This window comes from Gallus gallus, chromosome 2 (genome assembly GCF_016699485.2).
Source record: "Gallus gallus isolate bGalGal1 chromosome 2, bGalGal1.mat.broiler.GRCg7b, whole genome shotgun sequence".
NCBI classification, from domain to species: domain Eukaryota; kingdom Metazoa; phylum Chordata; class Aves; order Galliformes; family Phasianidae; genus Gallus; species Gallus gallus.
The window spans coordinates 134654384-134682287 of NC_052533.1; the positions used below are offsets into that span (position 1 = coordinate 134654384).

The window sequence follows — 27904 nt, forward strand, 5'->3', positions numbered from 1 at the left end:
GAAGGCTTGTTTTGACAGATAACACATAAAAATGGTAGGAACACAGGGGACAGGGCAACAAACCTGATTCTCCCCTTGGTATGAGTTTAACCCAGAGGCAGTGCAGGATTCTGTGCCCAGCTGAAGCCTCAGTGTGCTGGTTTGAATGTACAGGAGGAAGCTCTGACCCAGTGAGTGAATGCAACCAAACTTTGTAATAGCCAGCGTACTCAGGTGCTTTCCTGCTAAGTTTTGCTTAGACAAAATTTCTCATTCATTTGAAAACTCTGAGCAATGAAGAAGGGAGGAGGGAGTTAAAGAAGGAATATTTTTGTAGTAGAAACACTCTGGGTACTGTGGGAAGGAAGAGGGAGGCTGGAGAAGGAATTTTTATAGTAGGAACACTGATATATATTTTAACCAAATCAGCTCATACATTGCTATCCTAGAGATATCTGCAGAACCTAGGTCCCTTGAAAAGAGGAAAGTAGGTCCAAATTTATCAACTGATTTTAATATTAGAAAAAGCAAGCACCAGACTATTTACATGTCATATTAAATGCAAACTTATCAGTATTTACCATCCCTGGTAACATCAGGAAGCTCAGGGACTTGATTACAGTCATCATGACAATGCTATAATAAAAGATTATGAATAGATTCTTGCTGACTTGGGAGCAATCTGGAAATCTCATGTCATAAAATTAGCATTCAGTCTCTTTAACTTTATTATACTAAAAAAGTTATAAAAACTCTCTTTGTAATTTTTACTGTGCTCCATGCACAAGAGAGCCATTATTTAACTCTTCATTTAATTTCCAGATGCTGCATATACACCATATAAAAGGTATCCAGAGAACCTAAGCAGGAAAAAGGCTTATGGTAGGCAGCTCAGAGGTAAGTGTGTGTGGAAAATACCATTAAAATTATAGCTTATCTTGTGGTTTTGCTTCCCTAAACTAGGAATATTTCAACAATTTCCATGGGTTGAGGTCTTCAGGCTCTAGGGCTGACATCCCTGCGTCCTGCCAAGTTGGCTGGGGGTCCAGGAGGACACTGTCCTTGGGGATCGTGTATGTGCTGCAATGTGAGGTGCTGAATCCAGGACTCCATGGCGTTGTCTACCATGAAACTCAGCCGCTGTGGCCCGCTGGGAGCCCCTGCAAGGGTGCATCACTGCATGCCAGAGTACGAAGCAATAATGGCAGTCTTTGGTGTCACAGCTGGGCTCATGCTGCTCTTGGCCTTTCATCCTCCACCACAGACAAATGGAGCACCACATTTAGATCATCCATTAGCTCTCTAAAGCATCAGAATCAAGTTCAAAGCTTGCGTGACTGCCTTGGACACTATCCTTTTGTCTCTGGACACAGCTGCCTGATGCCCCTTGAGGCAAGTGTGGCAACCTCTCTGTGACCTGGAGTACTGCCAGCCTGGCTGTCACTCCATGCCAGACTGCATGCCAGCTCTGTAGCTAAATCCCTGTAAAACCCATTGGTTGCAGTGGTAATAGCCTTCAATTCATACTGGGTGTGGACAAGAGCAGCCTCTGGATCTTATGTTACACATTTTTTGCAAATAAAAGTTTAGAAGTTCTCCAGGAAAGAAAAGTGCTAGAATGATGGCCTGCATGGCACAGGAAGGCAGGATGTGGGCATATTTTAACAGTGGCATGCTCAAGAATTCCTGGTTGCTTGGTAAGCCTTTATATAAGAAGTCCCTACAAATGCTTTTACCAGGTTACTCTGTCCTTTCCCTAATTCAAACTGCAATTATAGGGATGATAAAATGGAAAATAAAAATGTGCAAGCAATAGATGAGAAAAACAAAAAGCAAAAAACAATTAGTTTTGCACTGGTGAGAAATAATGCAGACCTCATTGTGTCTTTAACAAACTGGTTTTCAGTATATATTGTAATGTATGCTCATGACCCAAATATACTTAGGAAGAGCATGACAACAAAATCTATGTTTGCAAGAGTAATAAGGGAACTAGCACAGTAAAGTTCCTATATTTTATTAGCAGGAGAAAACAATTAAAATGATATCCAGGTAGTAACTTAGGAGCCAAATGTCATAGCTCTCTCTTTTGCTGCCAAAATATGTGTACTCTCTTCCTAACAGTCTCTTTCCCCAAGGAAAAATAAATGTATCTAAGAAATACTTGTTAGCAATGCAATTACAGGCTTAATTCCCCAACCAACTTCAGACATCATAAAAACATAAACAAGCAGAAGCCCTTTGCAGTAGCAATGGAAAAGAGAGAGCAAAAAAACACTTAGTGTTCAGAGAAAGATAATAATATATTTTTATAACAAAAGCTGACACACACTTTGACAATAACATTTGAGGAGTTATTAGCATTTGTTTTTCCACTGTATTGTCCTTTTCTTTTAAGCTACAGCCTAGAATGAGAATCCTTTTCTAAGGGCAGATTATTTGCTACTGCAGAACAGGAGTTGTGGGACACTCCAGCACCAAAGTAGCTTGCCAGAGTCTCAGGAAAGCAAAGCGGTTGTATCAAAATAACTTTTCTTGGCATTGCTTATTTCTCAAGGTCTGGTCTGCCTGAGGAACTTAATCAGAGCTGGGTTATTTGGGCAGTGTGGATTCAACCATGACAGATGATAAACTGAGAAGCTTATCCAGAGCATTTTTGAAATGCTGGCCCTAGGAAGATATGATAAAATAAATAGCTTAAATAATTAAAATAAAAAGAGACAAAAAGTGCTAAACCTGATTTTTTTTTTTGTGACTGTACAGATTAAACATGTATTCATGTCATACCTGGGAGAAAAAAATGTCCTTCAAGAGGTCTGACACAGGCCATAGGACATTTGCAAGGTCTGTATGCGTGGTATCCTTCAAGACACCCACACTGAGGTCTAGACTCATCCCACATCTCCTCACACATTTATTACCTGCTCCCTTCCAAGCCTGGGCACACTCGGTCTCTCACTATCCGTAGAAGGTCTTGAGCCTCTTCAGAGATGTCTGCCTGAGCTCTGGAATGGATGTCTCATACCATTTGCTTCTCAAGGAGCTCAAGAGAACCTAAGCTTAGATACTTCCCAGCATGGAAAGTAGGTTTCTGATACTCTTCACCTTCTGTAGAAGAATTCATTTTTGGTTTGATAGCAGCATAGACTTTTACTGTTGAAGCTAATATTGTACAACACAAAATGGTGCCATGCTATGCTCTTCTAGATCTTCATTCCCAATGCAAAGTCTCTCTTTGACAAGGGCTTGAAAAGTAAAAGGTCTTTTTTTCTCCAAAAAACTGTTTAATTGGAAATAACCTAAGACATTGTAGAGGACATCTCCCCTCACTAGTGACATAGTCAGTGCCTATCTTAAGTTTCCATTCTTTTGAAATATTGCAATCAAACCGAAGATAAAAACACTGATGTTTAAAAATTCAGTACTTTAAAATATTGAATGTTAACATCCTTTTAATGATTTTTAAATTGGCTCTAAATCAGGGCAGATATTTTCCTTTCGACAGTCATTTATAAAAGGTTACTGCATTCCTAGTTTCACAAGAAGAGAAGTGCTTTTTCTTACAGTTTGTCATAAGAGAAGGCCTTCAGCCTTGGATCCCAAAATGACTTATCATAGAATCACAGAATCCTTAGAGTTGGAAGGGACCTCTGAGGGCCATCTAGTCCAGCTCCCCTGCAATGAAAAGGGACATCCACAGCTAGATCAGGATGCCCAGGTCCATAACTAGCCTTGCCTTAATGGGGCATCAACCACATAACTGGGCAACCTGTTCCACTGCCTCACCACGCTCACTGTAGAAGATGTTTTCCTCGTATCTAACCTACCGTTATCAAATCTACCTTCCCTGAGCTTGAATCCATCTCCCCTTCTTCTGTTGCCACGGACCCTGCTTAAGAGTCTGTCTCCTTCTTTCCTGTAGCTCCCCTTTAGATACTGAAAGGCTGCTATTAGGTATCCTTGCAGCCTTCTCTTCTCCAGGTTGAAAAGCCCCAGCTCTCTCAGCCTGTCCTCATAGAAGAGGTGTTCCTTCCCTTGGATCATTTTTCTGGCCCTTCTCTAGATGCGTTTCAACAGGTCTATGCCCTCCCATACTGAGGACTCCACATCTGGTTGCAGTACTCCAGGTGAGACCTCACCAGCACAGAGCAGAGGGGCAGGATCACCTCACTTGACCTGCTGGCCACACATCTTTTGATGCAGCCCAGGATATGGTTGGCGTTCTGGGCTGTGGGGGCACATTGCTGGTTCATGTCCAGCGTCCCATCCACCATCCATTCCCCCAGGTCTTTTTCAGCAGGACTGCTCTCAATACTTTCATCCCCCAGCTTGTATTGATAATGGGGGTTGCCTCGACCCACGAGCAAGACCTTGCACTTAGATTTGTTGAACCTCATGAGGTTCACCTGGGCCCATCTAGCCTATCTAGGTCCCTATAGATTGCATCCCGACCTTCTGATGTGTTGACTGCACCCCACAGCTTGGTGTCATCAGCAAACTTGCTGAGGGTACACTCAATCCCACTGTCTATATCTTATGGTTCCAGCTGAAAGCACTGGAGCTCTGCATGGGTGAACAAGCATACTCTTACTATAAATGCAAACATTCTAATAATCAAGCCCTGAAATCACAAGTACCCAGTGTCCCAAGTTACAGGCAATGAAGTACACAACTACTTAAGTTGACGCCAGAGAAAGGCGAAGAAGAACTTTGCTGATGATCTGTAAGATATCTTGTGCCTGGTAAAATTGACTGCCTTCACTGGCATTTTCAATTAATAGATGTTCAGAGTTTCCCTCTGTACATTTAAGCTTTCAGTATCTACTGTCATAACGATAAGATGAGAGCTTTTATTTTTTTCACTTTTAAAGTGTGGCTGATTAGAGTTGAAATGGGAGCAAGGATATTCTTTTTTCACTGATGGAGATTTTGGATAATAATGGTAAGAGACTTTCATTTGCAAAAGCCAGTGTGATGTCTCACATGTCTGTATTGGATGCAAATTTGGAGAAATGTCCTTGACTGCTGTTGTTAGAACTGGCATGATTGGATATGTGACATTTTAATGTAGATTCAGAAACAAACTGTATTGTTACTGAAAGCAGAAGATGAATTTATTGAGATGGTCTGAATAATTCTACAGACAGCTCCTGTCTCTCTCTTAATGAGTTTTAGTGTCTGCAAAAGGAGGAAACCCAAGGCTCTGTGGAAAGGTCTGAGGAGATTTCTTTCTATCTTGCCTCACAGCCTGTCTCGTGAAAAGTACAACCTTCAACACTGACAACAATAAACACAAAACAAAGGTTTTGGGAGTGATCTATGACTTTGTTTCACTGTTATGCAAAGGCTCAGGACCCCTTTGCAAAATGATGGAAGCTCCTCTATCTCACTAACAAAAGTTACGTGCTTCCAGTGTTTGAAACAGAAATAGTCTTTATCTGCAGTCTTCTGAGGTGGATTGTAAGTTTTTCTTAAACTGAGGCTGTTTAGTTTTGATACTTTGACAGAGAATATTATAAAGACTGGGATTTGGTGTAAACAAGGTCCCAGTCCAGGTTTATTTTTTAGAAGTTTCTAATCAGTGACAGAATGTTGGTGTTCAATAATTTCTAAAAGAAAGGTGAGTTGGGAAGCACAGAGAGAAACTGCAGTAATGGTGGCATTTATGGGATGGGGTGACAGCAGAAGCCCTTATTGGGTATGGATTATGAGCCTGCCTCATGTTCCAGGATGTACAGTTGGAGAAGCTGCATTCCTTGTCCTTCCTTCTTCCTTGGCTATAGAATGAAAATCACTTTTTAATGGCATTTCTGTGGTGGAACGTAATTTGGTTCTTCTGTTTGGTAACATTTTTGTAGATGCCCTTGGTACATACCTTGGTTATTAGGAAAAAAATCTTCTCAGGAGTGATGAGGTATTGGAACAGGCTGCCCAAGGAGGTGGTGCAGTCACCATCTCTGGAGATTTTGTAAGAAAAGGGTGGATGTGGAACTGAGGGACACGGTCTAGAGTGGTCACAGGTTTGAGCTGATGGTTGGACTAGATGATCTTATTGATCTTTCCAACTTTAACGATTCAGTGAATCTACGATAGCATTCATCCTGTGAGCTTAGACTCTTCTCAAAGCTAGTCTTGCCAGCCATCTACTTTGTCAGGCCCCAGTAAGTGGCTGCAACTTTAAAAAAACATTAAAGAACAACTTTGCAATGTCCAGGAGAAGCTATGAAGTCCCGAAAACGAGCCAGAAAATCAATCTCTCTTCCACCAAATTGGCTTTAAGGGTGTGTAGGTGTGTATGGGAAAATACTCTTGAGTAAAGGACAGTAGAGAGGCAGCAATGACAGACATTGTGAAAAAAAAAAAAAAAACCTGCATATTTCTACCATTTTCTGGTGGCTGCTGAGAAACACATTTGAGATACTTGAGCTCACAGGCTCGGGGGAAGTGTTGGCACAGCTGACACATGGAAGGCAACGTATGGATGCCATAAAAATAAGCGTTTCATGGATGTGATGTACAAAGCCTTCTCCACAAATGAACCTCAGGCAGGGTATGTGTCCATATGTCCTGCAAGCTGGACAAAAGGAGGGGAGATCCAAGCTCAGTGCGTACCAACTAGGCTACTCATGGCAAAATAAAAGCTGCAGTGTTGAAATATGGTACCCAGCATTTGCTCACTGCATATTTCTAGTCTGTGTTCTGTTACTTTCTATAAGGCAAGATGCTGGCAGCACCAGTACAAAGTTCACCATCAGCTCCACAGCGCGTGCCTGAGGCCAGGCTGCAGTGAGCCCTTCTCCTCCTCCTGGGACCACACTCACATGGAGCTGCAGAAGGAAGATTGTGCCAAGCAGGGTAAGGGAGGTGTACTTTCCTTTCAAGACCAAGAAGCAGATAGACAAGCAGTGTTTTGACTGTTTCCAGGCAAATCAGGCTTTTATTCCCCTTCTCTCTGCCTTTCAGTGTGTGTAAGTCAGTGTGCACAGAGCTGGACCTGACCCTGAGTCAGCAGTGTGAGAGCACTCATTCACCACGTGACAGAAATCATGTCCCAGCATCACACATGGAAGGGGAAAAAAAAAGAAAAAAAGGGAGAGAGGCTCAAGCCCTGCAATCTTTCATCCTCAGCGAATTACTGTTTGGCATGTTAGTGACGCCACTAGCAATAGGAAAGCTGCTTTCTCTTGCTGTGGGTTTATTGAGAAGGTTATTAAAACTTTTTCATTGAAAAACACTTGGCAGAGACTTCTGAATAAGTTCCAAGGACGTTTTTGCCTGAGTCCACCTCCAACGGAGCAAGTAGCATTTGGGAGAGGAAAAAAGCAAGCAAAACCCCACCGACAGTCCTCATGGCTGCCAAAAAGGGTCCTGAGCGAGCGTGCCTTGTGAGTGAGAGGGACACCAAGAAGTACTCCTTAGCCCTAGACAGGTAACGCAGCTCTGTGCTTCCTTCTCTGCCATTGCTTTGTCTTTGTCAGAAACATGAGGTCACTCACATGCAGATGGGCTGCCAAAGCTGAAGTATGGGGAGTTTCACTGCATGTACAAGGAACAGCTTTTACTACTTTCCAAATGTTTTGTTCGATATTTTTTCATTTCCAAACTTTCTTAGTAAATGTTTGATGTATTTACCATGCAGCAGCCTGGTGTATCTGCATCTGTGATGGATTGAAGCTATCTGATGCTGAAGCAAGTGTCTCCTGCTATGTATTTTATAAGCTGAGGAGATTTATTGAAAGATGCAAAACCGCATGGATTATGTTACAGTTTTAGGCTGAATTATAATAGTGCTATTGATATCATGTTTGATTCAAAGCTTCTTCATGCTTGAAAGTCTAAATACTCTATTTGCTGTGAAAGAAATGTGATGCTACTAGGGACTTGATCCTGCAAAACCTTATTCATGTGGATACTCTGTTCGGTTTGAAGCTGATGTGCCTCTCATGTACCAGAGGTCCTATGAGTAAATGCTTGCTTGAGTGAAGAAAGACCCTCTGAAAACATAAAATGTGTTATAACTTGGGTTCAAAATGAGTATAAATGTCAATCACAAAATAGCTTTACAGCTAAACTTATTTTCATTCTTCTTCTTGACTCAGAGCAGCAAGTATTTTTTTAAAAACTATCTGCTCTGTTACAGCTTAGCACCTCTTGACATTTCCATTATTTCATTGGTTTTCAGGTTATTTGTTGCTTGGCTCTCATAAAATGCGTGGGACAGAAACTTGGCATAAACGCTGTCAGCTCCAATGGAAATCCATCTCTCCATGCTCTTATTCTGGAGTCACTTCCATCATATTTTAGTCATTTAAATGTTTGGGTTATTATTTAAATATTATTACACGGTTCCGTAAATATAAATGGCACCGTCCAAAATGTCTCCTATGGTAATATTTCTGTTTTTAAAAAATCACACGATTCTACAATTCATTTTTGTTACTGAAGTATCTCAGATGCTTCAGTTGTGTGGGCACAGCTTCAGTGGCTGAAGTCCTTTGGCCCCACTGGATACAGGGAACATCTCTGGACAAAACCTTTACAAGGTACAAGGAAAAGTGCCCTGAGGCAGAAATGATAGTTAGGAAAGGGAATTCACCAAGGTGTGACATTTTTTCTTGTATTTCTTATGGCCTTTTTTACCAGGTGAAGTTTTATTAACTGCAAGATCTGATTACTCATCCACATAGATTATCATCAATACATTTCAAGAACCACTTGCATTTGTTACATCCTGCTGTGTTGTCCCTCCAACAGATAGCAGGATGATTGAAGTCCTCCATGAGAACCAGGGCTTGTGAACCTTAAGGCTGTACCTATCTTTCTACAGAGGCCCTATCTGCTTGATCTTCCTTGTAAGGTAGCCTATAGCAGGTTGTCACTATTAAGTCACCTAGCCCTATCTTCCCTATAATCCTAACTCAAAAGCTCTCAGATGCCTCCTCATCCGTCAACAGGGATGCTGCCTGCTGGGCTCAAGCTTGCACAGACCAGCAGTGGGCACAGCCTCAGGTGTCTTAAGCCGATCAGTAGCAATAAGCTCATTTTAGCCTTTGGTATAAATTACCATATTTTTCCATTCCCTGTGTGTAGGCTTAATGAACAGCTCCAGTGCTTTCAGCAGAATCTATTTTGCACACAGATTGCCTCTTTCTTTGCCAGCCCCCAGTCTCTTTCTTTTTAATAAATGCCATTATTACAATACACAGGGAACAAAACTGTTTTTATCTCAATCGTGTGAGTAGGAAATCTGAATACAGGCCCCATTCCCTGTGCACAGCCTGTGAGGGAGAGTGTTTTAGACATGCCAAGACTGTCAGTAGTCACAAGCGGGTTTGGATGAGTTGAGGTTTCCCCTGCCAAACTTTAAATGCTTAAAAGGGGCCTGTCTTTAACTGAGCTCTCTGAAAATCAGGTCAGCTGTAGGCTCACAGGATAATTCAGGCTGGAAGAGACCTCAGGAGGTCTCTGGTCTGACTTCATGCTTGAAGTAGGGTCAGCTCAGATATCAAACAGGGTTGCTCAGGACTTTATCTGCTCTAGTCTTGAAAATATCTCACAGGATGTAGATCGTACAACCTCTCTGGACAATCTGCTCCAATACTGAATTATGCCACAGTCATTTTTTCCCCTTATATTCAGTTTCCATCCCTCTTGTTTCAATTTATGACCTCTGTCCTTGTCCTTCCTTCACGCAAATCAACTAAGCACCATCTTTTCGCTAACCTCTTAATAAACATTAGCAGGCTGGTACTAGGTTCCCTTGAAGCCACCTCTTCTCTAGGCTGGAACTTTAGTTCCCTCAGGGCAAGTGGTCCAGCCCCCAAACGTACCGGTGGCTATCAGTTGATCCCATTTTATTGTTTTTTCTTGTACTGGTGGCTTTAAAACACAGTATTCTACACGTAGTCTCAAAAGTCTGTTCCAAATGTAGGATTTTGCATTGATCCTTGCTGAATTTCATTGTTTATCTGTCAGCTCAATTGTACCTCTATGTTGGAATCATCTGTCAATTTGATCAAGGTGTACTCTATAACCTTCTCCAGGTTATGGACAAAGATATTAAACAGAACTGGTCCCAGGATAAATGACACAATCCACTTAGAATCATAGAATCATTAAGGTTGGAAAGACCAATCAGGTCATCTAGTCCAATCATCAACCTATGCCTGTGATCATTCTAGACCACTTCACTCAGTGCAGCATCTACTCTTTTCTTAAAAACCTCCAGGTTGGTGACTTCGCCACTTCCCTGGGCAGCCTGTTTCAATACCTCACCTCTCTTTCTGAGAAGAAATTTTTCCTAATATCCAACTCAACATCCAACTTCTCACCATTCTCCAAGAAGAATATTAACCACAGTTGTAACAGAATCTGAAGCTGAGCACTGAGAACTTCCTGCCTTGTTCAAAAGATGTCTGTAAGTCAAATCAGAGGAGATTCACTTATCTTTAGATTAGACCTAGGATAGTTTTCTACTTTCTTTTAGCAGATGAGACAGGTGTGGGAAGATAACTTCTACAGATAGTTAATAATTTGATATGTTGGTTACCTATCAAGTGATCTGGATAATAACTCCTAAAAGCCTAAGAAATGTCTTGACCAAATTCCTGAAGTTTCTATGAATGAAGACAGGCCAGACTATTTTATTTCTTGCTGGCAAAAGATCAGTGTAATGTTGACCAGAAATATTCAAAATCACACTTCATGAACCAATGGATTTGTATCAGATTGTACCAACTGCACTGTGAGCTAGATTTTGGCTTCATAGGCATTTCTGATTATGCTCTTTATGTGTCATTACAGTGGGATTTGAGTACCAACAAACAAGTGAAACTCAAAGCTTCTTGTCTCAAGGTTTTTGTTTTCATTTTACTATAACTGAAATGCAAAGACCGGCATATACAGAGCTAGAAAGACTCAAAGTTTTAATGGACCTTGGTCTAAACATGTAGAGTTACAGTGGCATACCTACCCCTACATTTACTTCTACTGTTGAACCTACGTGATGGAAATAAAATTTTACTGCTCTCTGCTAAATCACCCTGATGTCTATACCACATTACTGCTGAGGGTCTACGAGGTACAGAAGATCTGAGTCTTACCATGTTCAACTCAGATGCATAACAGTAGTGCGCTGAGAAAAGAGGCACAAAAAGGGTGATGCTGGAAGCAGGAAAGATGTGTAGAAATTTTAGCGCTTGCCTTCATGTCGAAGCTTTTAACATGATTTAAACTTGACCATTAGTTATTCTTATCTATCAGTGAAGGCTTAGGTTTGTGCTCGATTCCTGTCATCCAGGCTCATACTACTAGATGAAAAATTTGAAGAGAGCTTGGAAGAGAGTGTCATCAGGTAGAGACTGATTTTCTATGATGTCTGTGTAGGGAATATTTTCTTCTTCTTCTGCCTTCCTGAACGTGATATGAAAACTCTTATTGGGTCCAATAAAAGCTTTCCACCACTCTTAGTGCCTAGTGGAAGTCAGTGATTAAGAAAACTTTAGATATTTCTTGTAAGTTCTTAAAGAGGTTGGTTGTGGGCCCTGTGGTTATCTCCATACTGTCTTGCCATCTAGACAAAGCAGGGTCATGGCAATCTCAGCAAAACCCATGCGATTGTTTTTGGCATCATCTAAGCTGATATGAGGACATTGTAGGAAGAACTGTGTCTGCTATACACCATCTCCATAGTACAGTTATTCCCATTTCATCTCAGAAAAAAAATAAAATTAGAAGCAGGATGATAAGTGCTACGAAGCCAAGTGCTGGGTCCTGCATTTTGGCCACAGTAACCGCATGCAGTGCTGCAGGCTTGGGGCTGAGTGGCTGGATGACTGTGCAGAGGAAAGGGATCTGGGGATATTGGTTGATACTCAGATGAACTTGAGCCAACAGTGTGCCTAGGTGGCCAAGAGGGCTGATGCCATCTTGGCCTGCATTAGAAATAGTGTGGCCAGCAGGAGCAGGGAGGTGATCATCCTCCTGTACTCAGCACTGGTGAGGCTGCACCTCGAGTACTGTGTTCAGTTTTGGACCCCTCGCTACAAGAAAGACACTGATACCCTGAAGTGTGTCCAGAGAAGGGCAACGAAACTGGTGAGGGTTCTGGAGCACAGATCTTATGAGGAGTGGCTGAGGGAGTTGGGATCGTTTAGTCTGGAGAAGATGAGGCTCAGGGGAGACCTCATTGCACTCTACAGCTTCCTGAAGGGAGGTTATGATGTCTTCTCCCAGGCAACAGACAGGACCTGAGGAAATGGCCACAAGTTGTGCCAGAGGAGGTTTAGATTAGACATAAAGAAAAACTTTTTCTCTCAGAGAGTGGTCAGGCACTGGAATGGCCTGCCCAGGGAGGCAGTGGATTTGCAGCCCCTGACAGTGTTCAATAGGTGTCTGGATGAGGAGCTATTAGATATGGTTTAGTAACTTGTGGTAGCAAGAGTAATGGGACGATGGTTGGACTAGACGATCTTGTAGGCCCTTTCCAACCTTGTGATTTTATGATTCTATGAAACAAAATAATTCAGTCTTAGGAAATTGATGGTGGAGGCTTTATACCAATGATACGTAAAAGCATGATTGATGTGATAAAGGTAAACAGGGAATGATCATTCAAAATTTATAACAGTAGAACTAATTACAAAATTAGGCAGACAGCTTAAGACTAACAAAGATTGCATTATTTTTATATAAATCATAATTAAACCGTGAAACTAACCACTTTTAGATCAGTCAGATTCATAGAACTGTAGAGTTAAAGAACGGCTGAGGTTAGCAGGAACTTCCGGGTCCATCTGGCCAACCCCTGCTCAAGCAGGGACACACAGAGCAGGGGACCCAGCGCCATGTCAAGATGACATTTGAAGATCTCCAAGGTGGAGATCCCACAGCCTCTGGGCAACCTGTGCCAGTGCTCTGTCACCTACACAGCACAGAAATGCTTCCTGCTCTCTGCTTTCACCTGCTTCAGGGGGAACCTTCTGTGTTTCATCTGGTGTCCATTGCCTCTTGCCCTGGCACTGGGCACCACTGAAATGAGCCTGAGTCCAACCTCTGCACCTTCCCTTCAGTACTGATAGACATTGATAGATCCCCATGAGCCTCCACTTCTCCGTGCTGAGCACTCCCAGCTTCTCAGCTTCTCCTTACAGGAGAGGTGCTCCAGTCTCTTCATCATCTTGGTGGCCCTCTGATGGACTCTCTCCAGTGTATCCATGTCTCCCTTGCTTACTGGGGGCTCCAGAAAACAGAACACACTCCAGATGTGGCCTTACCAATGCTAAGTAGAGGGGACAGGTCACCTCCTTTGACCTGCTAGCCACATTTTGCAAAGAATATCATTAGTCTTCATAGCAGTGAGGTCACATTACTGGCTCATGTTCAAAATCCAGCACAGCTGTTGTCATACAAATATGCAGAAGAAAATTTGTTCAAAATACATTTATGCATACATGCTCAGACTCTCAAAATGAGACTAAATAAAATCATCATAGGTTCAATTGCAATCTAATAGGCATCTAAACGTATGCAAATATATAAATACTGCCTTTGTTTTGTGCCCAAAATACTGTAGGAGGAAAAGAAGAATCTGGATGGACAAGCTATAAACAAGGTATTACGTGGCTTAGAAATGTTCAAGATGAATGAAATGTTCAGTTGAAATCAGAGTTGTGTCAGCATAAGGGATGTGACTATGGCTTAGATAACTTTTGTCTCTGAAGGCATTTCCATACCCTTTCAGACACCAAAAATTACTCTTGTCCCTTGTGACAGAGGTGCTCTCCTGCGGGAAGTGCAGTAATTCCACATTTTGCTCTTTTCACTGGGGTTCTCATAGCAGTCTAGGATGGCAATTATTCTTGTCAGATCAAAGCACCCAACAGATCAAGTGAAAACAAACAAAGGGAAGTTGCAATCAAAAGCTCTTGCTAATGATTTGTGTGGAATTTACAATATGTATTAATATTTTCTTCCCTCCGTATATGCATGACTCAGTAGGTGCCTCTCTCTGATGTTTTCTCCGACTGTCTTTTTTAAAAGAAAGAGAATTTGAAATGCAGGAAAAAAAAAAAAGTCTTTTAATCTGGAACTCTTATTGCAGTGTGCTGAAGCGGAGATCTGATGCTCAAAGGCTACATCTTGCTCTAAAGCACTCAGGAGGGGTTTACAGTTTGACACAGCTGATCTCTGCACCTTAAGCTTTTGATTCACACTTTTACAAAACTGTCTCTTAGATTCTTTTAATTAGTAGCAGGCTGGTCTCGGAAGCAAAAAATGAGATAAAATGAATGGTTATGCACCGGAGCTGGCAGGAACCTTCCTAACTCATGGGGCTGGATGCTGCTCTGCGAGTTCAAAGGGAGCAGCAATGCTCACCACCTCTGACAATGAGGCCACTTTTATTTAGGCTCTTTTAGATAGAAAAGTGTCACATTTGTGGGTTTATGCTGCCTCCATTTGCTTTTGCATCTGCTCAGTGAGGTCTGTGGACAGTGTTTTCTTAGCCCTCAGCAGAACTCTGAGGTTTTGTTTGCTGATGGAGAGACTTGAAGATTAAAAAAGAGAGGGAGGTCAGAAAGTGACCCATTTTGTTAGCAACAAGGAGAGGATTTGGTGGCTTTAAACTTGGCAGGGGTAATTTTGGCATCCCTGCCCTGACAGGCTGTTGAGAGGATCATGACTCATGTTGTTAAGATGATTTTAACATTCAGTGCCAGCTGATGAAAATCGAGTTAAAGGGAAATTAATTTTACATGCAAACTGCAGAAGAGCACTGGAAGTTAACTCCAGAGAGGGATCACGAGAAAGAAAACCTTGCATGCCCCTATCTCCTGGGGAGAGTGAGAAAACTACAGTATTTTATTCAACCATCTGGAAGGAATCAGTTTGTGGTACCTTCTGAGTCTAATTCATCAGCAAAACATTGTGTGCAAGTGACACAGTGCACACGAGGAGTCTGATGAATGCAAAACTCAGGCACTGGAGGAGGACTGGCTGCAGGCACCCTGGCTGCCATATGGGCAGCCCATTTCCCAGATGGCTCAGCTCCCATTTTATTTGCTGTTGTGGGGAAAATAAAGGAAAACATGGAAAAAAAGGACTGAGAAAATTAAGTGTCTCCCAGGCACTGGGCACTGCTCTTTCACTCAGGCTCCTGGAGGCAAGCACAGGGAATCAGTGGCCTCAGCTAAGCAAACAGAGACCACATGCTAACCTGGCTAGGAAACAAGCTGACTCAGGGGAACAAGCTGAACCCCTGGAACATCTCAAAAATATTTACAAACCCAAGTCCACGCTGATTATGTACAGTTGCAGGGCTCAGCTGCCGTGACAGCAGAGAAAGTGCTATTGATCAGATAGGGCAAGAACCTCTGAGAAGCTGAGGAGCCCAATGGGCTGATTCTTAGTCATCAGTGGATGAGGGCTGTGCAGTGCCCTGGTGAGACCAGTGGAGCAGTTGCAGGCCATTCCAACTGCCCAAAAGGCAGCTGGAATAGTTTGTGCCTTTTTTTCTTGACATTGATCACTGCTGATTGGCAGCCATTGGTGCCATTTCTTTCCAGTGAGATTTCAGGCAACTTTCCACTTCCATCAACAGTACAGAAACACCACTGAAAGTCACTAAGATGTTTGCACTTCCCCAGAGCATGTGTCTCCTTCATGCAGCTGATGAAACAGCCCTTCTTGGTCTTGAAGGAAAGTCTCTACTCTTTTGAATGGGGAAAAGAGGTTGTCATTTCCAAGGGCAGTGAAACAAATACCTGTAATGTGATCACACGAACATTACAAATACCCATCTGAGCAGAATTCACCTTTAGATACCACAGTGCACTCTCATGAGCAGCAGCAGCCACAGATGCTGTAGCTGGAGTGACGTGATGGTTTTTTAAGATCTTATTTTTTTTCCATTTGGGCTCTTCTCAGTTGGGAGATACAGAAGAGGGACCATCCTTGCTTAGCAAACCACCCTGAGGCTTCCAAGAATAAACGCCGGGCTGCCCTAGTACAAGCACCACATGTTGTGGTTGTTTGGGAGCTCCTGCAGCCACAGTGCGTCATACCCCCGTGTGTCCCTTCTCCCATGCATTATTTCCCAGGAAGGCCCCAAGAAGGACAACACTGAGGTTTTGTGACAGATCGGATGCGGATGGGAAATAACCTTGGGATAAGACGATGCTATGAGAGCCGCTTCTGCTGAACTTTTCCCCTTTTTATGGCACAAAGAGTTCAGCATGCTTTGAAGAATTGATTTCTTTGATTTTTTAAATGCCTTTGAAACCTTTGAGCTGATATCTTCCATGCTCAGGCCCTGCTGGAAGAGGGAGAGATTTTGTGCTTGAGTGGAAATTTGAGATAAAACAGTTCTGCATGCAGAGAGAGGAGAGAAATATCTTTAGTCAATTATATTAACAAAATAAAAGATTTTTAAAAATTATTTTTGCTTTGTCTTCATAATAAAGCTGTTGGAAATAGAAAACCAAAAATTCCCACAGAATTACCTCCATGCTATGCTGAACTTGGTTGGTATCTACCTGAGGTGTGACTTTTTGAAATTCTTCTGCTGAGCAGTTGGAGTCCTTTCCTTTCTGTCACCTTTTTCATTATGTGCACAATGTACACAAGCCAGAGAAAGTCACCCTCTGCTTCATAAACTGGTAAATGATGTAGGAGAGCCTGGAGAGCTTGGAAACACTGCCAGAGCTTCATTTCATGTGCAGCTCCCTCCCACAGAGTCCTGCTTGCATGAGCAAGCCTCCTCGATGAACCACTGTTCCCAATGCTGCTTTTATCCTACAGAAGCATTAATTACATACTTTCTGGGGCTGCAGGGTTAGATGCCAAAATAACTGGGGTTTTTCTTTTTTAACCTTCTGTTCCTTTCAATCCCAAAGGGTGAGCTGGCATCAGAAGAATTTCAATGAAGAAAGGCAGCAGCAGGAAGGAGAAAATGCTGAAGCTAATCAAGCATATCACTGTCATGGCTACTCACAGGCCTATGAGGACAGGAAAATGGAGCAGCACCAAGCACGGAGGAAGCTCTACACAGCATCAGTAATTTGCATCATCTTCATGGTTGCTGAGATTACAGGGGAGTATCTTTGCTCAAAGGGAGCTCAGCTGCGTGCCCAGCACATCTGTACTCCTGCCCTTTTGCACTCACTCTGCCTGCAGTGACTCCCACTGCACAGAGGTGACCCCACCTGGGATCAAGTAATGCCCCTTCCTCTCCCGTCTTTAAAATAATATATTTTTTTCTCTAGTTAAATTAACAAAATAAGCATCTGGGTAGGACTAGGAGGATCAGTTAATGGCCTCAACTGTTCTCTCAGGTGTTTCAATGCAGATAAAAGTGGCTACCATGTCTCAGCATCAGGTCACAGAAGGATTTTTAATAATTTAAGTTAGTTCTCTTGGAAAAGATAAAAGGATTTTGCATATTTATTCAGGTCAATGAGCCTTCAGCACTGGTGAGGGTTGCTTGCAGCAGGATCTGATATTAAATGCAACTGTCTTTACAAAATCCAGGGAAATCCATGGCCAGATTCACCATCTGCTTCTCCTCAGTTAAGTCAATGTATTTATACCAGAGCACGTTTATCTCTTAAACTGGCCTGCTGGTGTGCCTGTGGATCAATGGAAGATTATTCCCCTATCTAATTAGCTTTCACTTCTGGACCTATCCTACTACATCCAAGATAAGTTTTTGGCTCTCACCTAAAGCATTTGCTTTCATTTTCTGCCCCTGACCTGTCCTCTGCATTGCTTCTGTGATACTGATAGTTGCTGATACACCTGATAGTTGCTGGCTCTTTAATTTCCCCTTCTCTGTGGTGAGGTAAGGTAAGAAATGAGGAATCCCACAGGTCTTTGCCACATGTATCCCAGGGGTATGAAAAAATCAGCCAGAAAAGTCTCTGAAACCCATGTTTTCCCAGAGCCTGCCTGTGAAGCCCCATGAAAATGAAATAGAAAGGCTTTGCCTTTCTTACGAGTGAGAATTGAGAGCACTGATGGAGTCACTGCATTTCTGTCTTCACTCTTTGCTGCCAAACCCAGCAGAGATTTCTCCATCTCTTTCTTCCCACAGGTTTCTTCTGCAAGAAGCCTATTTGTTTGTAGGTCATGTGCATTTTGCCCATGAAAATTGGTGCACACCACTAATCTCCATGCAGTAATTTCCAGTGCCAGAAGAAATGCATTATTAGCAAAACCATGTAATCAGCAGGCCTAAGTTTGGTGAATGCAGCAATGCTAGAGGATAATTGGAAGGACAGATGATACGTTAACTAAATGTTTCATTTTGCTTAATGAATCATACAGCTTTTTTGTAGTGACAGCTTAAGTAACAGGCTTGAAGACCATTTTGCTTCAGACCATTAAACTTTGACAAACCAGTTATTAACAGCAGTTACAGACAGCAGTCTATGGAGATTTTTGTAATTATGAACCACACATTTAATTTTTTTAATCATTGGGCTAGACAGCATGTGCCTGATGATTGACCAGGGAGTGACTGACATTTTCTGCTGCTTTGTGGTATGCAAAGCTATAAACAGCCATCATGAGTAATAGTAACTCATAAAGGCCACTTGTTGGGAGTATTGATACAGAGCAGTAAAAGCCTGTAAGTGTTACCCAGGCTTTCCTTTTGAGAGTAAAAAAGGATGTTCCCCTTCCTTTTAGTCTTAGGGACAAACAACTTCTCAGGTGTTATTGTGTTAAGAAACAAAGCTACATCACTCTCAAAGATGTTGACGAACTGTGTTTCACTGAACCCCTGGATATTTCCTGTGATTTTTTTCCACTCAAACCATCTGTGCTGTCCCACATTGCTTTCCCAAAACGGGCACTGCTGGCCAAGCCTGCTGTACAAACTCGGAAAGACAACTGCTTTCGCTTCTTCCAATGCAATTCCATTGCAATCTCCAGAAATCGGGGGATATCAGTCAATGACACGATGTGTACAGCCCTGATATAAAAGTGCTTTCTAAGGATTTTTAGTGGCTAAGGATCAAATATGAATTTCAAAGTACTTTTTTTTTTCCACTTGGATAGAGAAACAAACCTAGCGTGTGTTATCACGTCAAAAAGGAACATAAAGACTTGACCAAGTTCCTAAGATAAATGGACTGAGATCTCAGAAACTCACCCAAAGCATCAGTTATGGCAGCAATACATAAAATAATAATTTGCCAACATTTTTCAGAGACAGCAGGCTAGAAGCAAGCTTTTGTAAGGTTGTCCCAGGAAATACATTATCTAAAATGCAATAGGGCTTTGCGGGCAGCTTGTGCTCTACGTGTTTGTTTGCTGAAAGGTAGCTGATGCCCTGGTTGTTAACATCTGTGCACTGTCAGACAAGCCTGCTTCCCTCTGCTATGTAGAATTGTTTTCCACCTGTGAAAGAGCTGTCCTGCAAACAGTGAAAGTCTAGAATCTATGCAATGACCAAAAAATTAATGTGCCTTTATATCTGCTTATGTTCTGGGAAATCCTCATGCTGTTGAATTTACATTTTACTATGAGGAATGGGATGCAGCAAAATTCTATAGTCCTTCCTTTTCCCTTCTGGGGAGTGACTCACAGGCAGCTGTAAGTGGGATGTATAGGGAGGCAACAGAAGAAACAAAAAATATATATGTTCCTTATATGTGTGATATGCATTTTGCTGGGGTGGCAAACCACACAGTATAATGCATTCCAGTGTAAAATCTGAGTATGAGGAAATCAAACAGGTAATGCATCTTCTTGGCATGAAGACTTTACATCTGTAAGGAAACAAAAGGTTTGTCTACATGTCCATTTGGCATGGTATTTTGGTATACATGGTGGTATTTTGCTGAGGGTTTGAAAGAAGCATTTTGGGTTTTACAGTGTTTTTCGGGATTCATTTACTTTCACGTGGGCTCTGGTCAAGAGAAGTAAGTGAGCTGAAGTTAATTAAACATCTGAAGAAGGATAGAAATACATTGCCAAATGCAGAAACGAGATGTTTTGTCTCTATCATTTCACATTCCCATTTATTTCACATTACTTCTGTGATGAAAACATTCCCCTGCTACACCGACTTGGCAGGACAGCTTTCTGCCTGTGGTCCGTGTCTTTTCTTGCAGCCACCGGCAGCTGGGCTTCGTTTAGAACAATCTTCAGTTTCTTTGGATTTGCCTGTAGCCCCGAGACATGGTTACAAAGACTTGGCAAAATAGCACCTGGCTTGTTGGGTAAAAGAAATGCGATTTCAGGCAGCCTATTTTTTTTTTTTTTTTTTTCAGAATTCACATGAAAATCACCCTCCTCACCCCTAAAGTAAAATGCTATTCAGCCACATTTTTTCAGCTCCAACAGCAAAATTAAATCATGCATTACAGCTGCGAAATGGTAGATTAGTCCTGCAAACAGGACATTTTTCTCCATGCCCTTACTAAGATGGCTGGTTGTTTATCACAGTTCTTACACTGGAAACTTCCCTTTTATTCCTACTTTAGTGTTGCCTGTGACAAACAAAAGGTCTGGCATCCAATCATCACGAGTAACATGTATCTTTCCCTAACATAAATAGGGAATTAATTCCATAAGCAAATTTTTGACTTTTTGTGCATACATACGATTTCAGCATCTGAAATACTATAGTGGTAGGGTACTGGAAATGTGATGCCTAAGCCTGGCTTTCACCAAGAAAGATATTAAAGTAGTTATAGCAAAATAGTCCAGTAGTAATATAAACACAGCTGTTATGAGTCACAGCTCTTATCGTCCTTAGGACACTCAGTTATGTATCTGGGATAAATATCTTTTTATTAATTTGTACCTTTCACTGCACGAATGAGGTACAAAATGAAGCAATCTATGAAGAGACATGGGTACAGTCCCTGAAAACGAAATATTCCCTAGATCCCACGTTCGATCCAGTTGGCTCCAACATCTGACCAGAGCCATGACACGGACATGTGCTTCCCACAGGTGGGCAGATCGCTGGCAGCCTGGCGGTGGTCACCGATGCAGCGCACATCCTGGTGGACCTCACAAGCTTCCTCATCAGTCTCTTCTCGCTGTGGCTGACCTCCAAGCCTCCTACCAAGCACTTAACTTTTGGGTGGCACCGAGCAGGTAGCAAATGAGAGAACTGCATCCGGTATCCAATATCAGTGGCTATTTAGTTTCATTCTGTGATAGTTATCATGTCTCTTGCTCAATTTCCCAAGAGTATTTCCAGTTTAATATGCAGGTGGGTGCTTTAGCAGTCAGGTGGGTCGCAGTCACTGTGTGCTGACTGCCAGTCTTGCAGCTCTCTGTGGCACTGGAAGCATTTTACCTCTTTTCGCAGACTGATAGATCGGCTTTGTCATGCAAAACTGTATGACAGGGCTCAGATTTAGCAGGAGCCATCTGAATGCCTCTGGTGTCCTAAACCAGGCAGCAGAATAAGTCAGGACAGCAGTCCCATTCAATCCCTTGGGTATGCAGCTACTTTCAACAGCATGGTTAGAAGCACAGTATTGAATAAGGCTGATGTATGAGTCAGACTTACCTCCACATAGGAAAGTTCTCTTCAGCTGCAATTTCTTTCCCCTACAATCAAAAGTTTCCCCAGCAATCCCTTGGTATCACATGCTGTACTCTGCTGGTGCTAGCAGTCCTGAAGAAATTTAACTGAGAATATTTACAGTAAAATATTTAGTACTACTGAACTGGTCTGGAAGATTTGCTGGGATTTTGTTAAGCTTCTACACTGAAAAATAATGTGAAGATGACCTCTAGCACTTACAGTGGTGGAGAACATACCCATATACAGAGACATTCTTGCAGGTGTTTGCAAAGGCTGTTGGCTCCTTCATAGTTATCAGCACCTTCCTCTGGGCCAAGTTTGAGAAGTTTCATTCTGTAATTTGGAAAATATAAACACCACAAATGTTTAATACCACTCTTAGCTTTCCTCTGTGTCCTTTTAAGTAAAGCTAGACTTTCTGGACGTTGTGGTTTCATTCATTAATCATTGATTTTAAACAAAATAGTTGTTTTGATAAGCATCTGAGGCCCAGACTGATGCAAAATTTGTGACTGTCATGAAAATATATTCAAAACTGTACACTGAGTTTTAGCTTCTTTCACAGATCATCAGTGGAGGTCTGTGCAAGTGGTTTGTTCTTTTTGGCTCTCTACTTCTTTACTGAGAATTTTCATTTTCCTTGGAGTTGCGTCAGTTGTGCTCAAAAAGTGCTGCATTTACCCACTCAAGTCACGTGGCAATTACTAGTTCCACATCCTGTTAAAAACATTCTGCACGTTCATACAAACATCCCCAGACCTTGCCTATGGCAGTTTAATAAAAGTTGGCCTTGGGGACGTCGGATTTACTTGAGCACAACTCAGAGCCAATAGAGACAAAATTGAATTTTGCTGCCCCAGGGACAAAAAAAGTTCTTTTGTCCTTATCACCACTGGTGGAATTGGTTGGAACAAGTCTCAGGAGAGAGGAAGGAGGGGTTTTGCTGGCCTTGTTGGGGGCACTCATTGGTTTTCTGAATTGTGAAATGAAGAGAGGTGGGCAGAAATAAGGGAGGCTGTTGGAGGGGGGTTGTGTCTTCCAGTAGGTCTGAGTGAGCCATGTCTCTTTCCTTCCCTCCCACCTCTATTCCTCTGACTGAGCTAATCTCACTGTGGGAGGAGGGCTGGTTCCTGGGCCCTCACAACACATTGGCTGGGCCAGGCAAGTACACAGGATGTAAAAGAATTCCTCTTTTATTCCTTCTTCCCATTCCTGTTCCTTTTACTCCTCCCAAAGCTCCTGAAACAGCCCTTTTCTTCTTTCCAATTCCTCCAAGTGCTCCATGAGTTCCGTGCTGGGAAGCAGTCAAAAGAAGAAGGTAGGAGAGAGTTAGGCCACCATGTGCATAGGGTTGGCCAGGACAGCCACGTGATTTGCCTATGACCAAAACATGTCTTGGCCCATTCATTCTGTGCACCTATCTGCTTACACACAAGTAACTCTCTTGGCTATACAATTCACAAACTTGGAACAACTAACATCAAACCCTTAATAATTCTTGTGCTTCTGTTATTATTCCTGTTAAAATTAGATTTTTAAAATTCATAGAAATTCTGGGAGCTTTGATGTCTATGATAATCATTTGGATGGTGACTGGTGTGCTGACGTATTTGGCTAGCATGAGGCTGCTACACACTGATTATGATATTGATGCTGCAGTGATGCTCATCACCTCTGCTTGTGCTGTGTTCGCCAATATCCTGTAAGTTACCTTGTTTTCCATTCCAAATAACTTTTGAACAGTGAATCTGCTGGTGTATTTCAGTAAAAGATGATGGAGAGATATTGACCTCAAAAATACCAAGTGTGTAATGAGTTTTATGAGAGTATGGATTGGGTAGAGAAGAGAGATCCCACTGCTCTACTTTCTCTTTGCTGACAAAATGGGGAGGGAAATTACAGACACAGAAACTCTATGAAAAAAATATATAATTTCTATCTCATATTTTATTAGACATCAGAAGATTCAAGAACTCTGTAGAAAATGAGTTCTCATTAATTCCCCTGCTCACAGACTTTCCTGTTTGTATGCAAAACACTGAAACACTTAGCAATTATCTGCTTAGCCACTCTGTGTTATTACCTAGCGTGTCTGATTGTACTGTTCAGCATTCAGAAATGAGAGAGGTAATGACGTGTGTGATGTCACTGCTTTCAAAGACACAATAACCTCAGAGTTTTACATCTTTTGCAGACTAAGCCTGATTCTGCACCAGTCTGGACATGGGCATAGCCATGGGGCACAAGCCAGGGAAACCACGCTGGCCCCTCTGGAAAAGCCAGTTCTGAGCAATGCCAGCCTGCGGGCAGCCTTTGTGCATGCCATTGGGGATTTATTCCAGAGTGTTAGTGTGCTAATTAGTGCACTTATCATCTTCTTTAAGGTTAGTTTCATTAGTTCACTTGCTCTCCTTGCAATTAAGGATAACGATTTTTTTCACAACATTGTAAAACCAGGTTCTGTGTAAGTATTTTCTGTGTTTTAATGATATGCATTGTAATTTATTCAAGGACAATTATACTCGTTCTTGGGAATTGAAAAGGCTATTGGGAGTGTCACAATTTCTTCTTGGTGTTTAAACTGAAAGAAGGATATTTTCATGTCTCTCTTTATTCACTCATAGCACCTTCACCCCCTGTGCTAACTGGCAAACGAGGTCGACGCTGATCCTGTACTAGAAGAATGGAATGTATTCTTATTCTTTCAGATTAACTAATTAAAAATGGCAATAACCAAAAATAATGAAATTAACAAAGTGTTGTGTTCATATTTTTTAGCCAGAATACAAAATAGCTGATCCAATCTGCACGTTTGTGTTTTCCATCTTTGTTTTGGCAACCACCATCACCATTTTAAGGGATATTTTGATTGTGTTAATGGAAGGTAGGACTTGATTCCAGAATCAATGTTTATATTTTGTTCCTTCTCTCTGTCACTCCATATTGCTTGCACCTGCTGACAATATTATAATAGGATGCCTCTCTATCAATTTCCAACACTCGTAGGTGTTATCAAGCTATAATTCTAATTAGGATCTTAATCCAAACTCTTTTCTATCATTCCACCAGAAAACTTATACACATTCCAATTTTTGTAAAAATTGGTCTACTGGTGTTTTGTTAACAAACCCCCAGTGTATTCCTAAAGCTTTAGTTTGTCATAACATTACTTTATATCATCCCTTCAGCAGAAGAGATGTCTACCTGCTTTGTTCATTGTGTAATTCCTTTACCCATGTGAAATACAAGTCTGCCAAAAAGACCAAAGAAAAGAGAGAGGCTGTGCTTTGAACCGTGTCTGTAAAACAGACAAGGTGCAACAGGCAGAGGTTTCAAAGACTTTCAGTTATGCCCATCCAGAAAAGCAAGCCGATGGAGCTTTCCAGTCACGTTCGGGCGCAAGGAAATAGACAATTCCCAGCACATCAACATGAAGGCAACAAGAACTATACTCAGTAATATTTAATCCTGCCAGCTATGGGTCTGAACATTTGATGTGCAAGGCCAAACGTCTGGAGCAAGTCACAGATGCATGTTTTTGCCTTCCTTACACACTGAATAATGCAATGCAACCTCTTTCTCAGCTATGAAGATTTAAGCTGAAAAGGAAATGTAGCTGTAACAACGCAGGTTTTGAATGTATGCAAGTTACTCAGTGTGACGATCTGCATGGCTATTTAATTCTCTTTCATTTTTCCCCTACTGCTGCTTCAAGAAAGGAAATTTTCAACATTGTTTTACAGTAAAGATTCGTTCTAGTATTGATCTTCTTTCAGTGATTGTGAGATAGTAATACATTTGTGTAGAAGTGTACCTGGATAGAAGGCAGCAGCTAGCTGTATCTTGGCTGCTGACAAATCAGAAGATCTTTTGATTACTGAAAAAACAGACTACCAAGGAGGCCTGGCAGCCCTGAGGTACAGGGATCTCTTTCTCAGAGCAGTGATTGCCAGCTACCGTAAGCAGTGCTCACATGCAAATGCTCTGCTCCTCTGTGCCACAAGCCTCTTCAAGTTTGAACTCTAGGGAATTCTGTGAAGCCAGTCTCTTGCCTCCTAAGTAGCTTATTCCTGCTCAGAATTTTCCAAAGAGAAATTGGATGTTGGAGTTAGTGGCTTATTAGCATCAGTTATGGTATGGAAGACCCAATTAATCAATACTATACTTATCATTATTATGCTTAATAATCGGTGTTATTAAAAATACTTTGTCAATCTACTGATCCAAGCAAAGCATGATGAACACAGTTGTTCAAGTAGTCATAAGGGTGTACTTCTAAACTTCCATGTCTCATGACAGGGAAGACCCATCATTCAGTTCTTTGGGCAAATTTGGACTGAAGTCTGAATTTCATATTGCAACTAGCCCTGTCACAAGGGTCCTCATTCTGAATAAGGTTTGTCATCGTCATTATCATATTTTGTACAAAGGCCCATTTAAGGAGACAATCACTTACCTACTAATTAACTAGACCTGTAATCTTGTTTTATCTCATTAATAATCCTGGGGCAAACCATTTTGGTCTTTGTCTTTGCCTCTCCATTAAACTGATGCTTCTCAGTCATGTATGGAGGACAAAATTCCTCACATATGCTCAGGTGAGGCCATAAAATCTGCAGTCACAAAAGATATCAGTTCTGAATCAAGACATGATCTGATTAAACAGTTTACCTCCCTATGCACATGGGATCAGCAGAATGTCTCCTAACACGTGGATAAGTTTCATTCCATAAAGAAGTATGAAACAAAGGGTAGAAATGAAGTTTACAGTGAACTCTGAAATAAATAGACTTCTCAAAGCAGAATATTTTAATAAAAATTGTACATCTAACTAAAGGAAGGTTTGTGATGTGTTTCCCTCTAATGATCATATTTCTTCTCTCTTAAAATTTATCACTTTTTTTTTTTCCCACAATTTCTCCTTCTCAGGAACAGAGAAAGGACTTTCTTATGATGCAGTGAAAGCAAGAATTTTAGCAGTTGAGAAAGTGGAGTCTGTTCACAACCTTCATCTTTGGTCTCTGACAATGAATCAAACGATTCTATCTGCTCATGTGGCCACAGGTCAGTAAATTTCTGTAAACAGGGGGGGGGAAGGATTCAGCAGCTGCCTGGCAAAGGTCAGGTACTTCTGATTGGTATACAACTGGCTGTATATCTGTTGCTTGTTAAAATAAATGTCATCATTTTAGTGGAAAAATAAGAAAAGTAAAACGAAAAGCTTTCAAATTGTCCTCTCAGAAATCCTGCCAAAACAACAGGGACTTGTTGTTAGTATAAAACTTGGAACTGCAGAGGCTGTGGAACAAGGAGGTAAACTACAACATACTTTAAATAAATCAAAAGAATTAGACCCAGACCAGACTATTCTCAGAATATCAAATTGATTTTGGAGTTGTTTTGTCAAATGTAAAAACTGTTGATTGCTATAACAAAAACAAACAAAAGCAAATCTGCATTCCTGATGCCTCTCCAGCTGTAAAACAATCTTTAAAACATATTTTGGAGCATAGAGGTAACTCCAGGACAAACATTTCATCTTTAAAAATATCTTTTTAATAATGTCCTTATTCCTGTTGACAAATTACCCATTATCCACATCAGTTTTCTTGTCTATCTGTTTGCTTTTTGCAACCTATACGTGCTATAGTTCATGTGAGAAAACTCCACTTATGTAGTGTTTCACAGCAAAGTCCCCATGAAGTCCCACTTTCCCAGGAGAAGTTGGTCTATTCCCAATCACTTAGCACTGTTATTGCTACCCAACTGGATGAACAGATCTTTATTAAGTATTCTTGCTTTCGTCCAGAACTTATCTTCTGCCAAACTGAATTTCTTTGATGGTTAAACTTGGGTCTTGCCAAAGTTGCATATTCTAACCACGTTCAAACAAACAAACCTTTGTTGCCATAAAGAAGGATAGAAAGGACAAGGGACACTGCTCAATATCAGCTGCTTCGTAGAAGTGCTAGGTTGTTTGTGAGTGGTTTCTGTCACTCTTTAAACTATTACACTGTATTCGTTTTGATTGTTTTCTGCTTACTGTCTATAGCAGACACAGTGGACAGTCAGAAGATGTTGAAAGACATCACCCAAGCCCTGTTTGAGCACTACAGCTTCCACTCCATCACCATTCAGATTGAATCAGGAGGGGATCAGGAACAAAACTGTGTCTTCTGTCAGGAGCCGAGGGATTAAAGGAGGCATTATGTTATGCAAAATAATGACCACTCTTACAGGTCAATGGAGACTATATGTGCTGGTTATTTGTAATTGATTAATAATAAATTGTAATTAACTGAACTAAAAAGCCCTGCCACTGAGAGCAGTGCATGGACCATTATTTGTTGGTATTAGATCCATCCATCAGCTAGATTG

The 27904-nt window shown here is 41.5% G+C and overlaps 1 protein-coding gene across 3 annotated transcripts; it reads left to right on the plus strand.

The window, feature by feature from the left end:
• The first annotated feature begins 7280 nt into the window (after window positions 1-7280).
• Window positions 7281-27849, plus strand: SLC30A8 (solute carrier family 30 member 8). 3 transcript variants are annotated; one of them, XM_025148142.3, is made up of 8 exons: window positions 7281-7408; window positions 16872-17068; window positions 20941-21087; window positions 23075-23228; window positions 23721-23910; window positions 24305-24410; window positions 26456-26590; window positions 27579-27849. In XM_025148142.3, exons 1-8 carry the CDS (start codon window positions 7329-7331, stop codon window positions 27722-27724), a joined length of 1155 nt encoding a protein of 384 aa, XP_025003910.1. In that variant the 5' UTR covers window positions 7281-7328; the 3' UTR covers window positions 27725-27849. The 3 variants fall into 3 exon arrangements, with proteins under 3 accessions (XP_025003910.1, XP_040551873.1, XP_040551874.1); XM_040695939.2 differs by having other exon boundaries at window positions 27582-27849; XM_040695940.1 differs by lacking the exon at window positions 7281-7408 and adding an exon at window positions 10237-10396.
• Window positions 27850-27904: the final 55 nt, after the last annotated feature.

Coding starts and splice junctions, on each gene's coding strand:
- SLC30A8 (XM_025148142.3), top strand. CDS start 7,329: ATGGCTGCCAAAAAGGGTCCTGAGCGAGCGTGCCTTGTGAGTGAGAGG. Junction 21,088..23,074: donor TTTTGGGTGGCACCGAGCAG/GTAGCAAATGAG, acceptor TAAAATTCATAG/AAATTCTGGGAGCTTTGATG. Junction 26,591..27,578: donor ATCTGCTCATGTGGCCACAG/GTCAGTAAATTT, acceptor TACTGTCTATAG/CAGACACAGTGGACAGTCAG.